The 18524-nt window shown below is 45.2% G+C and overlaps 2 protein-coding genes and 1 non-coding gene across 5 annotated transcripts; 1 reads left to right on the top strand and 2 right to left on the bottom strand.

Moving 5' to 3' along the window:
* The first annotated feature begins 577 nt into the window (after positions 1–577).
* On the top strand, positions 578–6972 carry LOC129819818 (tyrosinase-like). The gene is made up of 5 exons (XM_055876427.1): positions 578–1582; positions 3273–3489; positions 4299–4446; positions 4695–4876; positions 5081–6972. The coding sequence occupies exons 1-5, from the start codon at positions 755–757 to the stop codon at positions 5332–5334; spliced, it is 1629 nt and encodes a 542-aa protein (XP_055732402.1). The 5' UTR covers positions 578–754; the 3' UTR covers positions 5335–6972.
* A 1756-nt stretch (positions 6973–8728) lies between these two features.
* On the bottom strand, positions 8729–14204 carry LOC129819817 (tripartite motif-containing protein 16-like). Of its 3 annotated transcripts, none has more exons than XM_055876424.1 (6): positions 13399–14204; positions 11051–11146; positions 10624–10857; positions 9846–9999; positions 9641–9700; positions 8729–9410 (listed from the first exon to the last, which is right to left on the bottom strand). In XM_055876424.1, the coding sequence occupies exons 1-6, from the start codon at positions 13981–13983 to the stop codon at positions 8890–8892; spliced, it is 1650 nt and encodes a 549-aa protein (XP_055732399.1). In that variant the 5' UTR covers positions 13984–14204; the 3' UTR covers positions 8729–8889. The 3 variants fall into 3 exon arrangements, with proteins under 3 accessions (XP_055732399.1, XP_055732401.1, XP_055732398.1); XM_055876426.1 differs by lacking the exon at positions 13399–14204 and adding an exon at positions 12031–12771 and having other exon boundaries at positions 9641–9670; XM_055876423.1 differs by lacking the exon at positions 13399–14204 and adding an exon at positions 12031–12768.
* Positions 14205–18317: 4113 nt separating this feature from the next.
* trnaa-ugc (transfer RNA alanine (anticodon UGC)) lies at positions 18318–18393 on the bottom strand. The gene has a single exon. It is a non-coding gene; the product is annotated as a tRNA-Ala (tRNA).
* Between the last annotated feature and the right edge of the window lie 131 nt (positions 18394–18524).

The following is an 18524-nucleotide window of genomic DNA, read 5'->3' as shown; positions in this document are numbered from 1 at the left end:
CCGAAACCTAAGCAATCAAAAACCACTAAGAAAATGAACATGTAGGCTAATCTTTTCTATAAATCACAGTGTATGACCTAGGCTAGACGCCTGGCTGTAATGCTGTCTAATCTATGCTATGCAAGATCCTGTCTTCGCCTGGCTGCTCAACCTTTATGCAGGGAAATACCAGAACGGATTATAAAAGGAGAAGCGTGAAAACATTTTCATAACGACAACATAACTCTGTGGTTGTGAAACTTGCAGTGAAGCACAGTATCAGAAAAAGTCATCTTTTATGATTTAAAGAAACTTTAAGAAACCAAAATGCCATTCTTTTTATAGTCACATTTCAATTGCCTTCACTGAAACCTGTAGGCAAGTGCTTTTGTGATAAAAAAAACAAACAATGTGTATGCTTATTCTCTACATTTATTCACCCCTTGAAACCTGAAGTGTAATTAAATAAATTAGATCTGTTGGTTAGTGTGAGAAAGACCATCGGTGTGTGTGTGTTCAGGGAACCAGCCGCCCATGAACCAAACTCACCACCGGTCATGAGGCATGTGACCGCCCTGCCAGAGAGGGGGAGGGCGGTTGAGGGAGGAGAAGTCGAGTCGGAGCCGCGGGGACTCTGATATGGCTGGACTAGTAGGTACATGTGTTTCCCCTTCTCTCACTTCTACTTACCAACTCCTCTCTCCATGACTATCTAGGCACATCACCGGGCTGGTGTGTGTGACAGGACGGGACGGGACAGGTGTGATGTGTTGCGATGCGGCTCTTGCTCATCCACGGTGTGTTTTTCCTCCAGTGTGTGCGGTTCTCCCAGCAGCAGTTTCCCAGGCTCTGCGCCACAACGGAGGCCCTGCTCTCTAAAGAGTGCTGCCCGGTCTGGGAAGGGGATGGTTCGGCCTGCGGGGCCAGCTCTGGCAGGGGGTTCTGCCGGGACGTGGAGGTATCGGATCTCCCCAATGGGCTGAATTACCCCTTCTCCGGCTTGGACGACAGAGAGAGGTGGCCTCTGGTATTTTATAACCGGACCTGCCAGTGTGCCTCCAACTACATGGGGTTCAACTGCGGAGAGTGCCAATTCGGAGTGTTTGGGGCTAACTGCGAGGAGAGGAGAGAGTCCGTGCGGCGGAACGTGTTTCACCTGTCGGCAGCGGAACGGCGGAAACTCATCTCTTACCTCAACCTGGCCAAGCACACCGTTAGCCAGGATTACGTCATAGCCACCGGGACCTACCGGGAGATGAATAACGGGAGCACTCCGCTGTTCTCTGACGTCTCGACCTATGACGTGTTTGTGTGGATGCACTACTATGTCTCGAGGAATGCTCTTCTCGGTGGACCGGGGAATGTCTGGACCGATGTGGACTTCGCCCACTGGGCTCCCGCCTTTCTGCCGTGGCACCGTGTGTACCTGCTGCACTGGGAGCGCGAGATCCGAAAACTGACCGGGGACTTTGAGTTCTCCATCCCGTACTGGGACTGGCGGGACGCGCAGGGCTGTGACATCTGCACCGACGACCTGATGGGTGCCCAGAGCCCGCGAGACCCCAACCTCATCAGCCCTGCTTCAGTGTTCTCTTCTTGGAGGGTGAGACACCTTTCATCCTCTTCCTGTCTCTTCCATCATCTTCCTCTTTCATTTCTCTTCACTTCTGCTCCTCTTTTCTCCTCCCTTCATCTCACTCTCACTGTCACCTTGACATTGTTCTTAGAAGTTCACAATAGTCTCCAAAGTGTTGCATTTTAATGAATGGTTACAGGAGGTCTGGAGAGGAGGAGTCCACTGTACAGGTTTTTATCATATACTGTACGAATAGTCACAGTAGTCCAAACTGCTACATGAACAGCAACAAAAGAGTGATCAAATTAAGAGCCTACATCTGTATGTATCACATCAACACGTGTGCCAGTTCAAATTGAACAAAATGTTTAACTTGAACTTAAACTAATGACACAGAGGCTCAAACTCCCAGAAAACAAGTTAGGGTGTTGTTTCAAGGTGTCTTTGCTTGGAGCTCTATGCTAATCTGTCTATCTATACTCTCTGTACAGGCCCTTGACTTGGTCAAGGAGAAGAGACTATAGAGATGTAATCAACCACACAGTGTACGCTTCTCAACTCACAAAACGTGAAGAGACATTTTCATAATTGAACTTTTCTTAATTACTTTTCATGTGATTGACTTGAATGAATACTGTGATGATATACTATCATTGTTGAGCTCTGCTGTAACCTCGATAGGAGGAAGGCGGGGTGGAGGACAGGAGAGGACTGGGGAGAGGAGATGAGAGGAGGAGAGAGGAGAGGACAGGAGAGGGCTGGGGAGAGGAGGAGAGAGGAGAGGACTGGGGAGAGGAGATGAGAGGAGGAGAGAGGAGAGGACTCGGGAGAGGAGATGAGAGAAGACAGGAGAGGACTGGGGAGAGGAGATGAGAGGAGAGAAGAGGGGTGGAGGAGGGTGGTGATCAGGAGAATGTCTGACAACCTTATGTTTCTGCCAGAGGCCATGTTCTGTGATTCACACACACACACACACACACACACACACTCTCTCTCTCTCTGGGTGGTGGGAGGCTGTACGTATGTGGGAGAGAGGAGAGAAGCACCAGTATATATGGGTGGTTGGTTATATAACCCAATAATTCAGAGGGGAAAGAAAGTTGTGAGGAAGAGAAGAGACTTTCTAAAAGCGGATTCAGGTTCAACCAGAGATGATGCTGCTATTTCAGTAAAAGAAGCTCATAGATAATCATTATCATCATTATCAGATGTATTACCTTCTACATAACTCCATCACTACTGCTTTCTCTAACTCAAAGCCATATGAGTCAAATTAAAGTGACTCATATGGCTTTTATACTGTGTGTGTGTGCATGTGTGTGAATGTATTGGGATGGTGTGGGCTTACGTACCCCAACAACAGAATGGTGTGGGCGTAACCAGTCATTACAAATATTAATGCGAGTAGACCGCTGATTGGCCAGCTCACCCTCAGAAGGATGACGTCATCCTCTATGAGGAAATAGCAAGCATTTTTTTGGTTGATACAAAAACCCACCTCAAACATGTATGTGTTTTTTCACCAGTTTATGCTTTGGCCACAAATACGAGTATACAATGAGTCAACAACAACTTGGGTATGAGTTAACGGAATTTAAAAGTGAGATTTTTACTGAACAGTTACTTCAATGCTTAGGCCTAGGCTTTAGCTTAGCAGGCTAACACAATCATGTGGCATGCAGTCGTCCTGATTCAATACTTGTGTGTGTGTGTGTAGGTGATGTGTTCGCGGGCGGAAGACTACAGTGTGAGGGGGGTTCTGTGTGACGGTAACGACGAGGGGCCGTTGCTGCGTAACCCTGGCAACCACGACCATAACTTGGTTGCGCGGTTGCCGACGGCAGCAGAGGTGGAGTTCACGGTCAGTCTCCGTGACTACGACACGGGAGCCATGGACCGCTCCGCTAACTTCAGCTTCAGAAACACACTAGAAGGTAAGTAGGGGTGTATGTGTGTGTGCTTGTGTTATTAGTTCTAGACCTCTAGAAAGTCAGTAGTTCTAGAACACTCTAGAGAGCGTTGTTCTAACCCTAACTATGGTGTTGTATTCCGACCTCTAACCCCTGACTTCTAACCACTGACCTCTAGGTTTCGGCAGCCCTGTGACAGGCCTGAGTAACAGTGTGGTGATGGGGATGACATCTAACCTCTAACCCCTGACCTCTAGATTTTGGGAACCCTCAGACAGGCCTGGGTAACAGTAGGGTGATGATGATGACTTCTAACCACTGACCTCTAGATTTTGGGAACTCTCAGAAATACCTGGGTAACAGTAGGGTGATGGGGATGACTTCTAACCACTGACCTCTAGGTTTTGGGAACCCTCAGACAGGCCTGGGTAACAGTAGGGTGATGGGGATGACATCCAACCCCTGACCTCTAGGTTTTGGGAACCCTCAGACAGGCCTGGGTAACAGTGTGGTGATGGGGATGACATCTAACCCCTGACCTCTAGGTTTTGGGAACCCTCAGACAGGCCTGGGTAACAGTGTGGTGATGGGGATGACATCCAACCCCTGACCTCTAGGTTTTGGGAACCCTCAGACAGGCCTGGGTAACAGTGTGGTGATGGGGATGACATCTAACCCCTGACCTCTAGGTTTTGGGAACCCTCAGACAGGCCTGGGTAACAGTGTGGTGATGGGGATGACATCTAACCCCTGACCTCTAGGTTTTGGGAACCCTCAGACAGGCCTGGGTAACAGTGTGGTGATGGGGATGACATCTAACCCCTGACCTCTAGGTTTTGGGAACCCTCAGACAGGCCTGGGTAACAGTGTGGTGATGGGGATGCACGCCTCTCTTCATATCTTCATGAACGGCTCCATGTCTTCAGTCCAGGGGTCAGCTAACGACCCTATTTTCCTACTGCACCACGCCTACGTAGACAGGTTAGCACACACACACACATACACACTTTCTCTCTATCGCTCTCTTTCTATTTCTCTCTGGCTCACTCTCTCCTTCCCACTCTCTCTCTCTCTCTCTCTCTCTCTCTCTCTCTCTCTCTCTCCCAACACACACCCTCCCTGCCCCTCACTCCCTCTTTCTCTCTCGCTTACTCTCCCCAAAACACACCTTCTCTCTCTCTCTCTCTCTGTCTCTCTCTGTCTCTCTCTGTCTCTCTCTCTGTTTTCAGTATCTATGAGCAGTGGTTGAGGAGACATGCTCCAGAGCAGACCCACTACCCAGAGTTCAATGCTCCCATTGGCCACAACAGGCAGTACCACATGGTGCCCTTCATACCTCTACACAGAAACATAGAATACTTTACCTCCAGCAAAGAACTGGGGTACCAATACTCCTACATGCTCAACTCAGGTAAGTACTGTGTGTGTGTCAGTGTGGGTGTGTGTTGTTTGACTGACTAATTTAGTAATATGCATGTTTTAATATGCATGTTTTCGTGAATGGCTGAATGATTTTAAAGGTCTCCTCCCTCTCCCCTCCTCTCCTCCCCTCTCTTCCCTTCCCCTCCCCTCCTCCATTCTTCCTCTCCTCTCATCCCTTGCTCCTCACCTCCAGATCAGAGGATATCGGAGGTACTCAGTCCTTACCTGGAACTGATGATGGAGGCGTGGCCCTGGTTGCTAGGGGCGTTGGTCCTGGGGGCGCTGGTTACCATGACTGTGGCTGCAGTAGCTGCGACTATGACCTGGGTGTGTTGGGGTGCGTGGCCATGGCAAAGCGCAGAGAAGAGTTCAGCGTTCCACCTACCAGAGAGGGAACCTCTCATCATCAGCAGTGATAGTGATATCCCCAACTACCACACTGTTTAGCCCCAACTAACACACTGTTTAGTCCCAACTACCCCAAATACCCCACTGTTTAGTCCCAACTACCCCAAATACCTCACTGTTTAGTCCCAACTACCCCAAATACCTCACTGTTTAGTCCCAACTACCCCAAATACCCCACTGTTTAGTCCCAACTACCCCAAATACCTCACTGTTTAGTCCCAACTACCCCAAATACCCCACTGTTTAGTCCCAACTACCCCAAATACCCCACTGTTTAGTCCCAACTAACACACTGTTTCAGTCCCAACTACCCCTACTACCACACGGTTTAGCCCCAAATACCACACTGTTTAGCCCCAACTACCACACTGTTTCAGTCCCAACTACCCCTACTACCACACGGTTTAGCCCCAACTACCACACTGTTTAGTCCCAACTACCCCAACTACCACACTGTTTAGTCCCAACTACCACACTGTTTAGCCCCAACTACCACACTGTTTCAGTCCCAACTACCCCTACTACCACACGGTTTAGCCCCAACTACCACACTGTTTAGTCCCAACTACCACACTGTTTAGCCCCAACTACCACACTGTTTCAGTCCCAACTACCCCTACTACCACACTGTTTAGCCCCAACTACCACACTGTTTAGTCCCAACTACCACACGGTTTAGCCCCAACTACCACACTGTTTAGTCCCAACTACCCCTACTACCACACTGTTTAGTCCCAACTACTCCAACTACCACACTGTTTAGTCCCAACTACTCCAACTACCACACTGCTTAGTCCCAACTACTCCTACTACCCCACTGTTTAGTCCTAACTACCCCTACTACCACACTGTTTAGCCCCAACTACCACACTGTTTAGCCCCAACTACCCCAAGTACCATGCTGTTTAGCCCCATTTACCTCAATGAGCACACTGTTTAGCCACACTCCCACACTGTTTAGCCCCAACGAGCACACCGTTTAGCCCCAGCAACTATACAGCTAACTCTTAGCACTGCAACCCTAGCCTACAGCCAAGCCTTAACCTTTTAACTACCACCCAGACAATGCATTGCCTATCTGTCACACCTGCCAACATGTACAGGGCCCTTACAGATGTAGGATCTTAATTTGAGCCAGTTTGCTACAGCAGTAAAATAATAATGCAGGAACAGGAAATGTTCATTATTATTTGGATTATAATTAATGGACATTTTGGTAAAGGTTGAAATTTGAAATGTCAAAGTTTGCATTTCCTGCTTTGCAGGAAAATTCTCAGCAACAAAAGATTGATCAAATTAAGATCCTACATCTGTATGTATCACATCAACGTGTGGAACAGTTCAAATTGAACTTGAATTTAAATTTGAACTTAAACTAATGTCACAGAGGCTCAAACTCCCATAAAACAAGTTAGAGTGTTGTTTCATGGTGTCTTTGCTTGGAGGCTTATGCTAATCTCTGTCTATCTATATCTCTGTACAGGCCCTTGACTTAGCCACAATGTTCCCAAATACCTCATCAAATACAATACATTATACGGCACATTTCTGAGTGGCAACATTATATATTATGTTCTTATTTTGTTTTCTTCCTCAAGCTGAATGTGTAAAATTAACACTGTTCATGTAGCAGTTTGGACTACTGTGACTATTAATAGAATATATGATAAAAACCTGTGCAATGGTCTCCTCCATGCAACATAACACCATTCAAACGAACAAACATTGTTGTTACGTAACATAACTTAGAAAATCACATTCATCCATGTTTATGTGAAGAGTTGTAAAAACAAAGAGAGTTGGACACTCCATAAGTATAACCTCCCAGTTGTTTATTGTGTAAAAAAACACCAACGTTTCAGCTTCGCTAAACATTGGTGTTTTTTTTACTAGGAGGTTATACATGTGGAGTGTGCGACTCTCTTTGTTTTTCTAGCTTCCAGTTTATTCTCTGTTAGTCAGCACCTCAACACTAAATGTTCTCTGGGGGTGCTCCAGCTCATACTTGTTATTGGGCTATATTAGGAGCTGTGCCAGGAACATATTTTATACTTATATTTTACAGTGCTATGCAATTCACACTGCCTTTGACCTGAGTAGGAATATAGAGTAATGAAATATTGAAAAAGGAGTACTGCATTTGTAGACATCAGTGGAGGCTGCTGAGGGGAGGACGGCTCATAATAATGGCTGGAACGGAGCGAATGGAATGGCATCAAACACATGGAGACCATGTGTTTGTATTTGATACCATTCCACCTATTCAGATCCAGCCATTACCACAAGCCCATTAACCCCAATTAAGGTGCCACCAACCTCCTGTGGTAAACATATACAATAAAAAGACACCCTTTTACAATAGGTGCGCTTGATTTACATCGGATTGTGCATTCTTGGGTCATTCTGTTGGCACCAAAGCGGGATCTCTGTCTACCGGCAAACCGTCCAAACGCCACCAAGCGCACCAATTTATTGACAAGCACACGATTCAGGAGGAGCATGTTTCAGGGGCGTGTCACTTGAATCACCAGCAACGAGATGCACCCGTGTCCAGGCACATGTGGAAAGTTAGGTTTAGATTCCTCCCCCGTTCGTCTAAAAAGCGTGCAAGAGTTCACGGAGTCTCTCTCTCTCAAAGGTCATAACTATGTGAAATGATTATGATATTAATAAAAAAGGGCAAAAATATAACTGTGTGGAGATATAGTCTTATGTAATGTGTTTGACTATTATCTTTAAATAAGAAATTGAATGCTGCATGTTAAGTATGATTCAGGTTGAGTTTTCACACTGAAGTAGTATTACAACAGCAATGACCAGAGTTCACAATTACACTAACAAGAGTTCCCTTCGCTCAGAGATGGTTCATAATGCAGCCTATGTTCTCTTGCAGTGAAACAACATTCCCCTCCCGGTTCAGGGATTTCATTTTGATTGGATCGAGATACTAAAAAACAACAACAATATGATTGAATGGGGCATGCAGACCAAGTTTAACATTTCTGGACAAATCATTTCAGAGGTAAACTTGGTCTGCATGCCCCATTCACTCCTATTGTTTTCATTCTTGCCTTATTCCACTCTACATAAAATCACTGAACTGGGAGCGGGTAATGTTGTTTCACTGCATGAGAATAACATAGCCTGCATTATTTAGTTGATGCACTTGTGAACTTGATCCGAAAGACCCATTCATTCCAACTTCCTGGTTAGAAGGGGCTTCATGGCTAGATTATAGTTTCTCCTGGCCCAATAGACTACTTTCAGGTTAAATAGGAAAATAGAGATACATTAAGTCAACAAAAAAAAAAAGTAAAGATATCATTTAACACATTCAAATCTAAGGATCAGTGGGCAAAAACACCAGACAGTTTCAATTGATTGAAATCCGTAAAAAAGGCCTACTGTGTTTCATAAAAAATATAGCAGTACAGTAGTTGTTATTCATTTATATCAAAGTGAGAATACATGGAGATGAATGTGAATGCACAAGACTGAAACATTGACTAAACTAAAGATATCATCGCAAATCATAGAATGCATTAACTGCACAGGGTTAAAGTACATGATAAAGCATATCCAGTAAGGCAACCACTACAACTTACACAGCTCTGCAGTATCTCCAACATAACCAAAGCAAAACCCAGGATAGAGGGGCTGAGTGAATGTGGTCTGGACTCTGTGGAGGAGGCTCCTTGTACCAGAAATACTGTAGAAGGACAGAGAACCTGCCTTGTGATCCAGGTACACTCCTACTTTGGAGGACTGAGGGCCTGATACTTGAGTCTCAACATTATTGTGTCTGAAACGATAACCACCATGATAACACTGTAAACTCCAGGACTTGTCATTGAGTCCTAATACTGAGTCATTACCACCTGTTCTCTTAATATCTTTATATGAGGCTGCTATAGAAACATCGTTCCCACTCCTCTCCACCTCCCAGTAACATTGTCCAGACAGACCCTCACTGCACAGCACCTGGCAGCAATAAGTGAATCTGTCTGGATGGTCAAGATATAAATGGCCTGGTTTAGCTGTTATCTTTTTGTTCCCATCAGACAGAGAGAGGTTGCAATGTGCTGTGTTAGGGTCCAGAGTCAGCTGACAGGAATCTGGAAGAAGAGCAGAGACCAATGAGGGGGAGTATAATACTATACTATTATACTGTACCCTGGCCTGTACCTTGTCTTTGATTAGTGCAGAGCAGAGATCCAATTGGTGCAGGAGTCAGATAGCTACCTAGTTTTTGACTACATCTACCATTGCTGTATAATTCAATATGAGGGTGTGTGAGAAGTGTCAGTAAAAATATTGTAAGTTACGTCAGGATGAAGAGACTCACATTGTAAGAACTGTTCTCTGGTCTTGGGCTCTGGAGGTAATAGAACATCGACTGTATTCACTAGACACAAACATGTTCACAGAGAGAGGGGGAATGTTACCATCCTACCTACAAAATATTACACATGTATAACGTTAGGTCTGGGACCTTTGGTCTAAAGTTGATGTTTTTACAATGTGTATTATTTTTGTATTGTTTAACCCACCTGCGCTGGAGATCTTGGTCCATTGTCCTTTAAGGAAGCCTTGTAGTGTCTCTCTCAGCTCAGACACAGCCTCGCTCACGTCTCCAAAGTACTGATGAGGACTTACAACGATAGTGGGTAAGTCTGAAGAAGATACACTAGGATTGGAGTAAGACTGAGAGAAGACAGAGAGACAGACACAGAGAGAACATGAAATAAATGAATGTAGAAACATTCTCAAGTATAGAATGCACTGTATTATCTGTCCTTTCTGAAATGAATATCTTTTAAAACACTGCAGACAGACGAAGCAAAAGCAATCAGTATTCTAAAAACCACAGACTTTCCTGTTGTCTTGTAGATGAATAAATTACTAACAATAGCCTATAGGTTAATGCATTGATACATCAGAATATTCAACCCACAGCCCTGAAATACAGTAATAGTTAAGAAGAGAAGAATCACAAGGATCATTCAAATAAGACTTTAGTGAAGAATGTTTTTACTTCAGCTTTTTCAGAGGATTCTTAGGCGTTAGATGTTTGATAGCCTATGGCCCCTGGGCTTGCCACCCTTGACTTGTTACGGGAAGTGTGCGACCGACCAAGGGCATGCTGTATGTGGACAATCCAAATGTTACTTGCGAGCAGACATTTCCATTCAGAAATGGACATTAGGCCTATGCTCCAAAGTACACAATTAAAAACGAGTCAGAGCGAGAGAGAGAGAGATACATAGTCGAAAGGTCATTGACAGAATTTGTTATTCCTTGTAACAAGGCAAATTGCAATGTAGTTACTTGGAGGAAATGGATGTGATCCTCTGTGTGTGAGAGCTGCTCTAGCTCACTGTCTTTCCTCTTCAGCTCAGCTATCTCCTGCTCCAGTTGCTCCAGGAGTCCTTCAGCACGACTCACTTGAGCAGTCGCCTGGGCTTTTATCAGCTCCTTCGCCTCGGTGTGCAGTTTCTCCAGGGAGCAGATCAGCTCTGTAAAGATCCTCTCATTGTCCTCTGCAGCTTCCTGTGCAGAGCGCTGTTAGGACACACAGACAGAGAAGAGAAGGCTCTGTGTTAAGCAACATGCTGTATTCCCTAGCTAACTGGGAGCCAAGACAGCCTGTTCCCCACAGTGGTGCTCAGGGGGACTGAAACGTCATCTCTCACTGGCTGACTGGAAGAAGGAAGTGACACGGTGCATCTCTTTTGGTCAATAATAATATACTTGCCTTGAGAGACTCCACAGCCTGTTGGAGCTCCTTCAACTCCTTCTCTCTCTGCTGGACTCTCTGCTGGACTTTCTGCTGACTCATCCCAAGCTGTGTCTGTGGAGAAAAAGTGGAGCTACAGTGAACTATCCCTTTAAACTAAATATGGACTCATAAAAGGTTATTTAGATTAGTATAGAGTGCACATCACTGCACTCTATTCTCCTCTGTAAACTGGTGATCTCTGTATACCCGTCGCAAGACCCACTGGTTGATGCTTATTTAGAAAACCCTCTTAGGCCTCACTCTCCCCTATCTGAGATATCTACCATCCTTCACATACAACACTCATTCTGCCAGTCACAGTCTGTTAAAGGTCCCCAAAGCGCACACACCCTCGGGTCGCTCATCTTTTTAATTCGCTGCAGCTAGTGACGGGAATGAGCTGCAACAAAACACTCAAACTGGACAGTTTTATCTCCATTCAAAGACTTAATCATGGACAATCTTACTGACAGTTGTGGTTGCTTCGCGGGATGTGTTGTCTCTACCTTCTTGCCCTTTGTGCTGTTGTCTGTGCCCAATAATGTTTGTACCATGTTGTGCTGCTACCATGTTGTGCTGCTGCCATTCTGTGTTGTCATGTGTTGCTGCCATGTTTTCTCAGGTCTCTCTTTATGTAGTGTTGTGTTGTCTCTCTTGTCGTGTCGTGTGTTTTGTCCTATATTTATTTTTAATCCCAGCCCCAGTACCCACAGGAGGTCTTTTACCTTTTGGTAGGCCGTCATTGTTAATAAGAATTTGTTCTTAACTGACTTGCCTAGTTAGATAAAAATAAAAGAATAGCAATGGCTTTTGACTTTGTAAAATGGTGATACACTTGTAGATTTTAACCTAGATTCTCCATGCACTCAATGTTTGAGGTTGGTAAATAGTATTAAGCCAGCCAGGACTGATTAGATGTTAATCAGAGATTTACCAACAAGTTGATCTAGATTTACCTGTTTCTCAGTCCTCTCTGCTACTACTGACAGTGTATCATGGCCTTTATGTTCATCCATACACAGCACACAGATACACTTCTGGTCGGTACGACAGTAAACCTCCAGCAGTTTGTCATGATGAGAGCAGATCTTTTCCTGTAGTTGCGCAGTGGCTTTGACCAACGTGTGCTTCTTTAGGCCAGGAATATCATAGTGAGGTTGGAGGTGAGTCTCACAGTAAGACACCAAACACACCAGACAGGACATGAGGGCTTTCTGCTTTCTGGTCCCAGTGCAGAAATCACATGCCATATCTCTAGGTCCAGCATAGCACAAAACAGGGGGAGCAGCCTGGAGTCCTGTCTTCAGTTTCTCTACCACCTCAGCCAACATGCCATTTTTCCTCAGAGCAGGTCTTGGAGTGAAAGTCTGTCTGCACTGGGGGCAGCTATAGACGCCCCTCTGGTCATCCTGATCCCAGCAGCCCTCAATACAACTCCTACAGTAACTGTGTCCACAGCCAGTAGTTACCGGCTCCTTTAGTAGATCCAGACAGACCGAACAACAGAACTGATCCTGGTCAAGCAGAACTCCCTGTTGAGCCATTTGGACTGGTTCACTCACTCAAATCAGTTTCTCTTTCACAACGGAAAGCAGGGGGGAAACGGAGCGACTTCCTGGTTCTGCCAGAGGGGTGGGGTTAGAAAGAGCAAGCAACTTAAAGACATAGGGTTTTAATTAGGTTTAAGGCCTTTTAACATTAAAACATTCTCAAATATAAATCATTAGAACGTGTATCTGTCCTTTCTGAAAGGACTCAAAGCAGACATACCATTTGGCACTGCGCAGCCATGAAAAAACAACAATCAGTAATATAAAAACTTAAGACTTTCCTGTTATGTAGATGAATAAATCAACAGAACATGAAATACTCAACCCACTGCCCCGAAATAGAGTTCTACTTTAGAAGAAACATTTTTTTCTTTACAGGGATCATTTAAATAAGACTTGTGAAAAACATTTACTTCAGCTTTTTCCTATGGCCCCTGGGCTTGCCACCCTTGCTTGCCTCATTACTGGAAATGAGCAAGGGCATGCTTTATGTCGACAATCCAAATATTGACAATAGGCCTGTCCGCCAAAGATGAAAGTAGACATTTAAAAAAAATAGTCTTAAATGGAAAGATGACACAAATTAAAATATATTTATTTTGACAAAGCTCACAAAAATGACATACATTTGGATTGAAACAAATTGGACTGGCACTGTCGTAGCAAAATAGGCACCTAGCTCTCCAACGACCATGCATGGGTTTTGACCTGGTCCTGCCGTCTACGCACTGGTGTTAAGGCTTTCAAAGCAGCGAGAGGTTTGGTGAACATTACCTGTAGCCCAGCCGCTCTACCAGTCTTCAGAATCTGAACAGAAGGAGAAGGGGCTGCCGTGCTCGGGGGCACGTCAACCAGGTTGGAGTTGGTGCTTGTGATCCTGCACAGGTCTCCAATGTCTACAGAAGAACTTGGACGAGTTGTGCGAGAGCGACAGTCCATGTTGGTTTCAAAGGAAGGTCCTCTGGTCTTCGCACCCTTATGGAATAGCGATTCCCTTCGCCGCGTACATGGACTCTGGGCGAGTGCACGGAAGCCGTATGAGGTGGTGACTTTGTCGACGTGTGGCAGGGACATTGCAGCTCGGGTGGATGGGTCAGATAGGTCCTCTCCCGGTGAGAGGTTTCGGTGAAGCTTGACCCTCATAGTTGGTGTCGATGGTAGTCGAGGGACCCGAGAGGACGGAGTAGATGCAGACATGTGTTGGCTGGGGCTGCTCGGGGACAGCAGTCTTGACTGATCTGTTTCTGAATCTAGCTGTGCACGGGGAGATCGCAGCTTTGACGGAATTATAAAGGTAGGAATCCTTTCAGGAGTCAGAGCAATGTTACGCAGAGACACACCTGTCTTTGATGCATACATGGTCAGAAAGCTTCGATAGTTTGTGTGCGTAACGTTCAACTTAAGCTGGTAAAACAATGTGCGACAGACTTCCAGCCAAACCTATTTGTATATTTTCAACCAAAGCCCTTTCTAAAAACGTCGTAATGACCGTAGTATTAAATTGCAGGTTTTTCTGGGCAACCCACATGGTGTTTTCATAGCCTAGGCTAATGGAGCACCAGGTGAATTTAATTAACCAATGACCCCAAACTAATTAGACCATTTCACAGGTTCTGTTAATTGACTGAAGTCTGTGAAATAGTGGTCACCAACCAGTCCATCGCCAAGGCATTCCAAACATTTCTGTAAAAAAAAATATATATACGATCACACCAGAAGTACATTTAGTTCCATTGGAACACTGCGTTTGCCTTGCAGCATGGGGTTGTAGTGAGTTCGGTGTGGTGCATACGTTGGATTTATCGAACATGTGCGTTAAACTCTATGCGTAGACGGCTTGACAGAAATGGTAGCAGAAGGTGAATGTTGAACTGTTGTTGCACACATCCAGATGATGCTGCTTACTATTATGCACAATGAACCTATCGGTATTTGTGATGTTCCTCTGGGTACCAGCTCAAATGGGAGTAGAGGGGAATGAGGAGGTGGATGTTATCACCAAGCCGGCTCTTAAACATCCTAACGTTGACATGGAATTGTCAATCAGTAAATCAGAAGCCAATGGGTTGATGATAACAGTGGTTAAAAACAAATGGCAACAGTTGTGGAAAGGAGAAGGCACCTGTATAAGATTCGGGAAAAGGTGGGGGCAGGAAGGTCATCAGGCCAAGAGAGAAGGGAGGAAAGTGTAATCACAGGGCTGGGACTGGAACGTACAAGGCTCAGTGGGGACCCACCATTCAGGGCACCTGTTTTGAGACCCACCTGTTTAGCAAAATAAATAATAATAATAAATTGTTTTGCTTGTTATTTTGCCCTTAATACATGTCACATATCAGCTTGCAAACAATGTAAAAAAAAAATACATCTTTGAATGAATAAAGACACATACAAATATGGTCTCTTTTTTGCTTTCTTGAGTAAGGCAGCTCCAAAATGCAGGTGTTTCAGCCTAGCTCAGTGCTTTCTGTGGTGGTGGGGCAGCCAGCAGAAAATACAAAGCGTAGGGGTTGATAATGTTCTCTAGTTGCGCCGTGATTGGCTCAGTGTTCTGTCACTCATGGGGACACTACATCCCCGCAGAATCTAGGGGGAGAGATCGTAAATTCAAGCCTCTTGGGTGCTGCCATAGAGTTACATTAGAAGTGCCCATCCAAGAAGTCTCGAGGTCATTGGCCACAGATAGAATGAAGTCAAATCACGTTATACAGATAGAATGAAGTCAAATCACGTTATATCTACCATAGCTTTGATTGGACTGATCATGTCAACATCAAATTCTTAGCTAGCAAGCTAGACAAGCAGTCACTATCATGAATCAAGTCAACAATCTACTGGCAAATCCTTTTCAATCCTTGTCATATGAAGAGAAATTATAGATAAAATGTATCGGTGCTCATCGGCCATAAACATTACACAACAAGTTGGAAATGGCAAATTCAACAATGAGTGGTTTGCATTTACATTTACATTTAAGTCATTTAGCAGACGCTCTTATCCAGAGCGACTTACAAGTACATACATTCATATATTTTTTTTGTGTACTGGCCCCCCGTGGGAATCGAACCCACAACCCTGGCGTTGCAAGCGCCATGCTCTACCAACTGAGCCACACGGGGTTTGAAAGGAATCAGTGGCTAACTGCAAGCGTTGCAAAGCCATCACTAGCCTGCTATTCAGTGTAGTGGGTGTGTGGTCCAAATCTGGGTTTAAGGGTCTTTTTTCCAAGCTTAAAAAGGATAAACATCCAACACCATGGGCCAGACAAGGTTGAATACATTGGCCATGCTGTCAATTCAGCATGACTTCTGCCGCGTTAAAAAAAACTAGAAACTCGGAACTGGGACATCTCAGACTTCAGTGAGTTCAAGACAACTGGGAACACCAATGCCATGATTACTGTGTATATATGTGATAACCTTTGTATGCTTGCAATGCGCAATGATGGAAAAGTACTGGGTAAATGGAGATGTACTGCTTTAGTTCTCAGGCTGAGAATTGTCTGCACCTGCTGATAGTCACGCAGGCTCAAGGCCGAGATAGTAGAGGGAGAAACCACAGTCTAGACATGTTTTTCTCATCTTAGATACTTTGTATCTAATCCAATGCAACAACAATGTTTAGGTATGATTGACAGTAGGTTGTCCACACCAACTAGTATAAGGAGCGTTGTCTCCTGTTTCGCCACACAGATCTTTACTATAGACTACTGAGGTATTCTGTATGTGAATCTCTGTCTGCAATTGCATTTTATTACTAAAGAGTTTTATACCAAGGTTCCTGTGTCATATCTGGAAGACTGATTGTTAAAGGAAACTTACATGCCCCCATGCAAAGGAGCACCCAACATGTGTAAACTGTAGGGGTACCCATGACGCTGGAGATCAGAGGTATCCGATGAGAGAAAGGCAGGTTGAGGTTGCCAGGATCAGAGTAGTGCAGAAGGTGTCGTTTGCAGAGGCAGCGAAGAGAGAGGTAAAGGAAGATGGGTCCAGGGTGAGGGATCAAATCAAATGTTATTAGTCACATGCGCCGAATACAAAAGTGTAGAACTGCTTACAATGCTTACTTACAAGCCCCTAACCAACAATGCAGTTAAAAAAATTACAAATAAGAATAAGAAATAAAAGGAAGTAATTAAAGAGCAGCAGTAAAATAACAATAGTGAGACTATTTACAGGGGGTACTGGTACAGAGTCAATGTGCGTGGGCACTGGTTAGTCGAGGTAATTGAAGTAATATGTACATGTAGGTAGAGTTATTAAAGTGGCTATGCATTGATAATAACAGAGTATAGGTAGAGTTATTAAAGTGGCTATGCATTGATAATAACAGAGAGTAGCAGCGGCGTAAAAGAGGGGGTGGGGGGGTGGCGGGGGCAATGCAAATAGTCTGGGTAGCCATTTGATTAGATGTTCAGGAGTCTTATGGCTTGGGGGTAGAAGCTGTTTAGAAGCGTCTTGGACCTAGACTTGGCGCTCCGGTACCACTTGCCGTGCGGTAGCAGGCGATGTACTGGGCCGTATGCATTACCCTCTGTAGTGCCTTGCGGTCAAAGGCCGAGCAGTTGCCATACCAGGCAGTGATGCAACCAGTCAGGATGCTCTCGGTGCAGCTGTAGAACCTTTTGAGGATGCCAAATCTTTTCAGTTTCCTGAGGGGAAATAGGTTTTGTCATGCCCTCTTCACAACTGTCTTGGTGTGCTTGGACCATGTTAGTTTGTTGGTAATGTGGACACCAAGGAATTTGAAGCTCTCAACCTGCTCCACTACAGCCCCATTGATGAGAATGGGGGCGTGCTCAGTCCTCCTTTTCCTGTAGTCCACAATCATCTCCTTTGTATTGATCATGTTGAGGGAGAGGTTGTTGTCCTGGCACCACACGGCCAGGTGTCTGACCTTCTCCCTATAGGCTGTCTCGTCATTGTTGGTGATCAGGCCTACCACTGTTGTGTCATTGGCAAACTTAATGATGGTGTTGGAGTCGTGCCTGGCCGTGCAATCATGAGTGAACAGGGAGTACAGGAGGGGACTGAGCACGCACCCCTGAGGGGCCCCTGTGTTGAGGATCAGCATGGCGGATGTGTTGTTACCTACCCTTACCACCTGGGGGCGGCCCGTCAGGAAGTCCAGGAACCAGTCGCAGGGGGAGGTGTTAGTCCCAGGGTCCTTAGCTTATTGTTTGATGAGCTTTGAGGGCACTATGGTGTTGAACGCTGAGCTGTAGTCAATGATTAGGATTCTCACATAGGTGTTCCTTTTGTCCAGGTGGGAAAGGGCAGTGTAGAGTGCAATAGAGATGGCATCATCTGTGGATCTGTTAGGGCGGTATGCAAATTGGAGTAGGTCTAGGGTTTCTGGGATAATGGTGTTGATGTGAGCCATGACCAGCCTGATCCTAAGAGGATCCTTGTGAGTAGTCTGAGGCCAATAGAGAGAGATAGGAATAACATGTGCTTCAGGAAGGTTGTTTGTTTTGGCGTTCGTGGCTATGGTTGTCAATTGTATTGCAGGAATGGGACGTAAATCACAGATGACAGATGTTGCAGCTGATTTTAGAAAAGTAGGCTGATACACAGCCAATACAGTAGGTGGCAGCATGCACCTATAACATTTACATTTAAGTCATTTAGCAGACGCTCTTATCCAGAGCGACTTACAAGTACATACATTCATATTTTTTTTTTGTGTACTGGCCCCCCGTGGGAATCGAACCCACAACCCTGGCGTTGCAAGCGCCATGCTCTACCAACTGAGCCACACGGGGCCAACAATTATAACAATTGTTTGAGGACCACCCTTCTATAGAAGAAGAAGAAGCAGCAGTAGCAGCATTGTATGGCACTTTATGGGATGTGAACAGAGATATTAGATCAAGGAGGAGATAGGAATCTCTTTGA

Source organism: Salvelinus fontinalis, chromosome 22 (assembly GCF_029448725.1).
Source record: "Salvelinus fontinalis isolate EN_2023a chromosome 22, ASM2944872v1, whole genome shotgun sequence".
NCBI classification, from domain to species: Eukaryota; Metazoa; Chordata; class Actinopteri; order Salmoniformes; family Salmonidae; genus Salvelinus; species Salvelinus fontinalis.
Note: the sequence above shows the minus strand (reverse complement) of the source record. Positions and strands in the feature narration are given on the sequence as shown.